The 9097-nt window shown below is 45.6% G+C and overlaps 1 protein-coding gene across 3 annotated transcripts; it reads left to right on the top strand.

Annotated features, from left to right (window-relative positions):
* Nucleotides 1-81: 81 nt before the first annotated feature.
* Nucleotides 82-8368, top strand: ING5 (inhibitor of growth family member 5). 3 transcript variants are annotated; one of them, XR_015259349.1, is made up of 8 exons: nt 82-326; nt 762-833; nt 1648-1814; nt 3275-3386; nt 4343-4436; nt 5400-5535; nt 5796-5927; nt 6655-8368. XR_015259349.1 is itself a non-coding variant. In XM_086754510.1 (8 exons), the coding sequence occupies exons 1-8, from the start codon at nt 218-220 to the stop codon at nt 6695-6697; spliced, it is 795 nt and encodes a 264-aa protein (XP_086610636.1). In that variant the 5' UTR covers nt 82-217; the 3' UTR covers nt 6698-8368. The 3 variants fall into 3 exon arrangements, 1 of the variants encoding a protein (XP_086610636.1); XR_015259348.1 differs by having other exon boundaries at nt 5796-5990; XM_086754510.1 differs by lacking the exon at nt 5796-5927 and adding an exon at nt 5692-5753.
* Nucleotides 8369-9097: the final 729 nt, after the last annotated feature.

The raw sequence follows: 9097 nt of genomic DNA, 5'->3' as shown, positions 1-9097 counted from the left end.
CCCGCCCCGCCCCTTCCGCCATCACCCGGCCAATCCCGGCGAGCGCCGGCCCTCGCCCCTCTGGGCCGCTCTAGGCGGCGGAAGGGCACAGAGGCGCCGAGGTCCTCCACGGAGGCGGCGAGGCGGGAAGGGAGGCACCGCCCCCTCCGCCCCTCATGAATATGCAGCAGCAGCCGCCCCGGCGACCAATGGGCGCGGGGCGCGCTGTGAATATGGGATGAGGCCGGGGCCGCGGCCCTTGTCATGCGGGCCCGGCAGGCGGCGGGAAGCGGCGGCGGCGGGGCGCAAGATGGCGACCGCCATGTACCTGGAGCACTACCTGGACAGTGAGCGCGGGGCGCGGCTCCGGCGAAGGCGGGGGGGAAGCGGCGCGGGAGTGGGGGGAAAGCGGCGGAGGGCGGGGGGAGGCGCGGCGGCGTTGGCCGCCGCGGCCGCGCGGGAATTAAAACTGCGCCACGGGCTGGGCGGAGGGGGCGGTGCCGCCGCGCGTCATCAGCCGCCGCCGCCGCCGCGGGTCATCGGTGCGCGCCGGGGAGCGGCTCGCTGTGCCAACCGGGCGGGTGCGGGCCCGGGCCCCGGCTTGCGGAGGCTTCGTTCCGGGAGCGCTGCCCGTCGAGGAGAGGGCCCGCAGGCTGCACCGCCGGGGCCGTCAGGCCGTGGGGCTTCCGGCTGTGCCGGGCTGGTTGGGTGCTGGCTGCCGGGGGAGGGATGGCGGCCGCCGGCGGCACGGGGGGTAGCGTTCCTTGGCCTTTGCGTTCCAGGCATCGAAAACCTGCCGTGCGAGCTGCAGAGGAACTTCCAGCTGATGCGGGAGCTGGATCAGCGAACAGAAGGTGTGTTCAGGTATTTCGGTAAGCCAAGTCCGAGAGAGAGCCTGCAGCGGCGGGGTGGGAGGAGCCCCGCGGAGACTCGGCTTTGGAGGACGCGTTTCCCGCCCCCCCGCCGCTTCTCCTTCTCTCGGCCTGAGTGCCGTGCAGCTTTTGTGTCTCTTCTGTGAGGGCTCCAGCTCACTGGACGGGTGGTTTTTCAGCAGTTGCCTGTTAGTTTTTAGCTGTTTAATGGCTGTACCCCATGGCCCCTTGGATGGCCTTCATTGCATGTAGTTCCACATCTGCTGCATTCTAGATTGCTGTGTGTCTTGCAAGACCAATTTTTTTTTTTATTTTTTTCAGGCTTTTGCTGTCTGGTTGTGTGTTAAAAGCTTTTCAGTTTGAACTGTTAGAATGGTAAATGGCTGTGCAGCAAATATAGCGTTCCACCTATGGGAAGAGAGGTTGAAGTTTGTGAACCCATCAAAAACAAGTTTCTGATCTTAACTGTGAGCCCTTCTCTGGATTAACTGTAATACACTTGAGAAATCAGAAGCACACTGCAAATGTTGAAGAGTGAATACCTTTATTTTTTTTTTTTTTTTAAAAAAAAGGTAAATACGTTAAGGAATCAGAGCGAGTCCAAAAACTGTCAGGATGGGTACTCTAAAAGGAATCAGAACGAGTCCAAAAACTGTCAGGATGGGTACTCTAAAAGGAATCAGAGCGAGTCCAAAAACTGTCAGGATGGGTAGTCTAAATACCATAAAGAGGTAGAAGAAAAAAGTACTTGCTGTGGCAGACAGCTTTCTCACATGTATATGCTTTGATTTTTCAGATAAGAAAGCAGAAATTGACAGTCTCGCAGCAGAATACATTGAATCGGTGAAGAACATGTTACCCGAGGAGCGAGTGGAACACCTGAAGAAAATCCAGAGTGCCTACAGCAAGTGTAAAGAGTACAGCGACGATAAAGTTCAGCTGGCCATGCAGACGTATGAGATGGTGAGGATCACAGTCAGTGAGACTTTTGTAGAAATGGTCGTACTCTGGAGGGGGGCTGCTGGTGGACGTGTAAGACACTTTCACAGCATCTGTTTTCCCTGACATGTTTATGGTTTTGCTTAAATACTTTACTGAAGCAAGTTATTAGTCCTCAAGTTTATTTTTCTTACTGTTGCCATCCCAAAAAGCCTTCTGTTGTGTTACCAGTTTTGTGTTGAGTAGGCTTCTCTTCTGGTGAAGAGTTAAATGAGTTTATCCCGCTTGGAGATTGCTTGGTTGGTAATACCTGTCTACTGCATAAAAATACCAGCAAATTTACCCCACTCCCTTCTCTTCAGCAGCTCCCCTGTCACCCAGTAATTTATTTAGGGCTAGCCTTACTGGTAAGCAATGTGTTTGAAGTCAACTTCAGTACTGTATTGTGGAGGAGTGGACGGAAATCTGCTCAGCTGTCTTGCTTTCCAAGTGGCAAAAGAAAGTGGACTCGTCGGCTCCACCACTCTGGTTGTATATTGAACACCAAACTGTCCTTGATGGACCTGCTGGGAAAATCCCATTGATTGACATGCAGCTTCCCATTTTTTTCTTTTTCTGCCCCTACTCCTGTTTCTTTTTAACTGTCTCTTGAATAATTCTTATTTCTGTGTATTTTTAACTCTGGATAAAATTTGAGGGGAATGTACTTGGTGTGTTTTGTCCGGGTCCTAGAGGTGCTTTGGCTTCTGCTGCCTCTGCAGCTTCAGTTTTATTGCCATCAAATACTGCAGAAAATGAAATAATTTCACAGGAGTTGAAAAGCATTCTAGATAACCACTAATTTGATGACTAGATATTGTAGCAACACAGTTTAGGGGTGGTGGCTTAAAATACCTTTGTTCCATCTCTGTTCTGTAAGTCAGATTATTGCAGCTAGGGTAGTACAGGGTACTTACTTAGCATGTATTGACTTGATATTGGAGCTGGTCAGCAGAAGCTTGTATTTATTACTAAATTTCTTCAAATAGCGCTCCAGTGAAATAACAGAAAAAAGTAAACGGATCTATTCAACACATTTCTTGGACGTTAATAGAGTATTTTGAAAATTACAGGGAGGAAACAATTCTTTTTTTTCTATTTCTCATCATCTTATTTGTTGTGCAAGCCATCAGTCTGAGTTGCTTTGACTCTTGTTTATGCCGCCTCCTCTCCTGCTTTTCCTTCCTTTCTCTTTGCCTGTAGAGGGATGGGATCCTCTTGCTTTTGCCTATTTTCCTTTGGCTTTTTCTTCTCTCTGTCTTAATTCCCTTTGTGTGTACCATTTCCCTTTTTCCAGCTAGGTACCCCTTTCGTGCCTTGCTCTGAAGTAGTACACTCCTGTTCATGCCAGTAACGGCCAAGTTACTAGACCTTCCTGTTTTCGATTGGGGATTTTTTGTGGTTTTTCTTCTTGAATTCAGTTTGTGGTTTCCTCTTCTGTGCAGGTGGATAAGCACATCCGCCGACTGGATGCAGACTTGGCACGCTTTGAAGCAGATCTGAAAGATAAACTGGAAGGCAGTGACTTTGAAAACCCTGGATCTCAAAGCCTGAAAAGTGAGTAAATTCTATACGTTTGACAGCCTTTTCCAGCACTGAGCGTATCTAACCAAAGGGCTAAGATATAAAGTAGGCTGTTATTTCTGGAGGGAGAAAAGTAGAAAAGTAGTAGTGTGTTTCTGTGCTTGTTTTTAAATGCTCTTCAAATATTTGCAGTATTCTGGTGGGCAGTAAACAGGTGAAGGAAAGTAGAGTCCTGGGATCTAAGTTGCTGTCGTTGCTTGCCAGATCATCCTGAGGTGGCCCACAGTTGCTTGTTGTAAGGAGAACTTGTTACGTGTTGTAACTGAACTGAGGTTCTTGCAGCTCTCCAGAGTAACAGTTTTTGTTTCAGGCTTGATCTGTTACTGAGTAAGCTCTAAGATCTTTTTGCAGAGAGATTGGCCTATTTTCCTTCCTTTACCACAGTTTGAATACTAATCAAGCTGAGAACAGCAGGGAAAATGAGGAGTTAAAGGAAGGTGCCAGTTTCTGTAATGTATACTGGAAATCTGCTGTGATTACAGTGAAATTTGAGTGTGGTTAACCGCAGCCTAGCTTTATGCTTTTGAACTATGAGATAAAGGTAAGGTCAGACATGGAGATAAAATCTGTGTGTGTTATTGAGTAACTAGTTAACTGTCTGGGTGTTTAAAAATATACTGAGAGTTATTTAAAAAAATCACAACATATCTGATCAAATATGATGCTGTTTATATGTTGTGTAATGATGTGAGCTAACATTGTACTGCGGTGATTCAATTGCCAAATCTGAGAATGCAGGAGTTTGGTGCTCAGTCATACTGCTCGCCAATTTGGCATGTTTGTGACTAAAATATATTTCAGAATCAGCATTCACATGCAATTACATAGGAAATAAGGATTTCAAAACCATAAATGCATCAAAAGAGGAACATCTGAGCATCTTTCTAGTATTCCAATAGGTTGAACCGATGGGGTTTTTCCCTTTCTAGAGGGACGAAGTCAGAAAGACAAAAGAGGCTCTCGCGGTCGAGGCAGGCGTACATCTGAAGAAGACACACCAAAGAAAAAGAAACTCAAAGGAGGGTAAGGCATTCGCGGTCACAGCTCTGGTGACTTTGGCTTGACACTTCATGAATTTTCCACAAGCTCATGTTACCCTGCTTATGACTCATGTCTGGATGGTGAGTGGTGTTAGAGTGTTCTGGTCTTACTCCATTTCGTTAGTGTCCTGCTTAGGACAAGTCAGCATTGTTAGTTAGCTGCTTGGCTGGCTTGTGGAAACTCAGCATACTTGGAATGCCCTCTGACTGGAGGGACAAGATCAGCGCCTCTGCTGTTGGCAAGCCTGGGAGAAAATAGCTTTGATTTTTGTCATGCGGCTATTTTTAATAGTTACTTGTGGTCTTGATTGTAGAAAGAAATGCTTGCTCATTGAGACAAAAACTGATGTTGTATTCTTCTAGGAATCTTGGAGAATTCTGGGAGTTGTTTTCAAACTCGTGTCCTAAATAGTCTTGAATAACCTAATTTGGTTTTGTGAAGCAAGGAAGAAAGCATGTCCCCTCTCTATCATATGACTTATATTAGAGGGGCTCTGTTAATAATTTTTCAACTGGCTAAATGGAGGAGCAGAAAATAAAAAAAAATAGTTTTCACTGAGCGTAGCTGACATGTCAACTTAATACACTCCTGTCAGAGCAAGGGGTTTCCCTCATACCTGGCAAGGAGAAAAAAATATGTATAACAAAACTGGGGGGCAAAAAAATCAGATTCTTCTGTCTGCAAGCAGAAGTGATCTGTACATTAATTTTGTCACTGTAGTCATGGAATTTACAGTCAAGCTTATTTTTTGTGTTTGATCAAACCTACCATATTATTTTAATTGGACAATACGTTGTAATGTAATCTAAACTGTAAAGTAGGGTCAGCGTGTTTTAGGGAAGATATTGTTAAAAATCAATTTTCCCAAGCGGGTTTTAGATCTTGGAAACATGATGTTGCCTGCAACTGAAAAGTATTTTGTCCTGAATCCGTCCTTGTCTACAGATCTGAGTTTGCTGATACCATCCTGTCGGTGCATCCCTCAGATGTCCTGGACATGCCAGTGGACCCCAATGAACCTACGTATTGCCTGTGTCACCAGGTGTCCTATGGAGAAATGATTGGATGTGACAACCCAGACGTAAGCATTTGAGATGATTTATTTTCAGATGTTGGCAACGTCACAGCACTGTGACTTCCAAGGGGGATGATATTTGCTCAATTAGATCTTAGAAAATCAAAGGAACATTTGTGAAACACTAAGCATCTCTGTGGGTTTTTCCTTTCTGTTTTGCAGTGCCCAATTGAATGGTTCCACTTTGCTTGTGTGGACCTCACCACCAAACCAAAAGGGAAATGGTGAGTACAACAACATACAGACAGCTTCTTTATTTTTATCAGGCTACAGTTTACCTCAACAAGAATCGCAGTAAGAATTAAAACCCCATTGTAAGCCTTCCTGACAGAGGAGCTTTGCTCTTGTCGTCAGACTGTTTGCATCCTCTGGGGTTTGGGATTGTGTTCCTGTGGAAGGTACAAGGGGAGCCTTCTTCCTGAAGGCTGTTTGCATGGGAGTCTTCGCAGCTATAGATTCAGGTGGGAGCAAAACAAGAATCCAGGCATATGTCAAAATTCGTGATAAACAGAGCAGGTTTTGATGTGAGGCTTGTGCAAATGTGTACATGTCACATCTCAGGTCTGCTGTGTTGTTTAATTGTGGCTGTGGTTTAACTTGAGAAGAGACTTTTTTTTTGTTTTATTTCACTTCTGGAAGCGAAGTTTGAAACTGATCTAGGTTTCGCTTATTTATGTGCTCATCCTGGAAAGAATCATAGGCTTGTTCTGTACTGCTCTCATCTAACAAGATGCCTGGCAGGAACAGGCTTAAGTGAAAGGGAACCGCAGTCGTTGGAGGGAGAGGAAGGAATGAACTGGAGGACCATAGCTATTTTCTTTTGCCTGTAGAGGAGGCTTGTCTGACAAACTTGGAGAAGTTACTTGGAGTAGGTGAATCACAGCTGGGGGGGGGTGCTGAGCCCTGGAAGCCTTCTAGTGCTGTCTGTCACTTCTGCCGCCCGAGTTGGTACAGTTCCCTTCCTGTTTGCTCAGGCTTCCTGCATGTCATGAGAATTGTTGCAATTACTCAAATTGGCGGCTTTTAAAGCACCCTCCCACCCACTCATTTCCAAATAGTAAAAAGAGCTCTTGGGCTATGTGGTGTTAATTTCAGGAACTAATTACTGCCTCTTTTTTCCTGTAGGTTTTGTCCACGTTGTGTTCAGGAAAGAAAGAAAAAGAAGTAAGGAGTAGAGGGAAATGCATCCTCTGAGGCAAGAAGAATTTAATATATTCCTTCCTTCATGTTGCAATATCGCCTTTTTGATTTTTTTTTTTTTTTTTAACTACCCTTCTTTGTTTTCTGGTATGATATTTAATTGTCCAGTGGCCAATTGTAATTCCTGTTCTTTCATACGAAAATGACTTTGGGAGGGAGGGAATTTGCCACAGGAACTTTATTTATGTTACACTTGCACAGTACTGAAAGAGGTGTTACTTTGAAGTGCTAGGGCAGCCAGTAGCTGTAGTCTCTGCTAGTTTGTAGGAGCCTGTGAAACCACGCAAGACCTTGCAGGAGAAGGAGGTAGCGGTGTCTTCAGCATGGTGCATCGCCGTCATGGAAATAGTTTAGGCCTGGAGCTTGGCGTGGTAGAGAAGGGATTTTCTCTGATGCAGCCTGTGTGAAAGAAGTAGGCCTCACTGGTTAGGTGTGAAGTCCGTCTGTTGTGCAGTTTTGTAGTACAGAAGGGAACAGGAAAGCTAGCTAACTGTTTCCAGTGTCTGTTTCCTCAAACCCAAGTACCGTGCTTAGTTCTTACAGGGTGGGGATGGGGGAGAGGTATGGCCGTATCTTCTCTTTTGGGGAATTTCTTCTGTCTACCTTTGCACTGCCTTTATTTTACTTGATCTTACGCCCCCATTCACGTGAACCTTACCAGAAGCAAACCGTTTGACTTTTCACCTCCTTCTAGGAAAGGTTTGTCTCTTTTGAGAGAGAACCTTTAAATAGCAAAGGGATTGTCCTGCAGTGTTTCTTAGTGACAGTAATACTGAGAGAGGGCGTCACCTTTCCTGGCTGTTTCCATTTCTCTGAAGATCCTTCAAGTACATTACTGTGAAGATGAAACCTACAGTATTCTTACAGAGGTAGAAGGTCGGATTTATTCATAAAATAAGATGAAGGCCTGACTTTTGTAACTTGCGTTTGTCCTGGGTAAATCAGGAAAACAAGCTCTAAGGGCTCAGTCAGGATGGTGTGTGTGTTCCCGTGGTGTGGCAAAGCTGAAAGGGGCCACGGGGTAGCTTGGTGGGGGGTTTGAACGGCATTTGCTGTGAAGCGCTGCTGTTAAAGAAAGCCATTCAGCAGGAATGTTTTAAAATTACTTCTTGTCTTTTTTTAGAGGGGACACATTTGCATGTTCTTGACTGCTTTAAGCTGCCTTTCAGATGATGAATGTGAATCCTTGGCTGGCATCACAGTGTCAGTTGCTGCAGTGGAGGGGAGAGGAGGAAATCAGGAGTAAGACAACAGAAGTCCTTCTGTTTTTTTTCCTTCCTCTGAGTTATAGTGGGAAGAACAGAGAACTCTTGTCTTCATGTACATCTCCTGTGTTACGAGGCTTACCTGCCTATGATAAAAGACGTTGTGGGAAATCCTGGTTCTGCTGGTGGAGGCGGGGGCGGGAAAGCCCCAAACCAAGCCCCCCTGCAGCAGCACGGGCCAGGGTTCATGAACTTTGCTGGCTGTGATCCCTGACGGGTGTTGATGGCCGCTCTGTGCAGGGCTGTGTACTACTTTGCATACCATTGTGCAAGAGCTCTTGGTGTAGACTGCTGGAAAGGCAGAAGAAACTTCCAGATAAGCTTTTGTTCTGCTGTAAAAACAATCTGAATAAACAGTACAGAAGAAAAAAAAACACTTCTAATCAGATTTTGGCACCTGTTTCCGAAAGAAAAGTCTTTTTTCCCCTCTTATACTGACCCTCTTACACGTGTTTCGCAATGAAAGAAAGTAGAACACAGCTCTTGCCAGTTTTCCTTCCCTGCTTTGCTCTGTTGGGCGCTGTAGATGCTGCACATGTGTCAAGACTGACATAGAAGAAACCTGTTGATACTGAGAGCTTTTCTGTGAACATCTTGTTTTGTTGTATCTGCTCTAGGGAAAAGAACCCTGTCTCCAGGGTCCTTTCATTTGAAGTGTGCTGTTGTTGCATGTGCCTTCATTACGTTGCATCACTCCGCGTGTTATACGTGAAGTTTCCATAGTTATGTTTACAAGATGATGCGCATTTGTTGTTGTTGCCATTGTAATAGCACCCGGAAAGCACGCAGATTAAAATTAAAATGAAAAGCAGATTGCTGGGGGGAAGGGGGAGGAAAAGCACAGTCACACAAACCTGAACTTAGAAACACAGCCCTCTTTTTCTTTCTGCCTCTTTTTTTTTTTTTTTTTTTTTTTGAGAGAGAAATTTAATGATGATACCTCATGAGCCAGCCTGTAAATCAGTAACCAGTGAGTGAGACCTGTACCTCATTGCCCTGCTACACTGGATTCATGTAGGAGCGTAACTGCCCCCTGAAGACTGTGCTGATGCCGTTCCAGGTTTTATTTTCCCCTTTCACCCAATGGTATAGTATACAATTTT

Source organism: Chlamydotis macqueenii, chromosome 9 (assembly GCF_036417535.1).
Source record: "Chlamydotis macqueenii isolate bChlMac1 chromosome 9, bChlMac1.mat, whole genome shotgun sequence".
Lineage (NCBI taxonomy): Eukaryota > Metazoa > Chordata > Aves > Otidiformes > Otididae > Chlamydotis > Chlamydotis macqueenii.
This window is presented reverse-complemented; position numbering and strand designations above follow the sequence as displayed.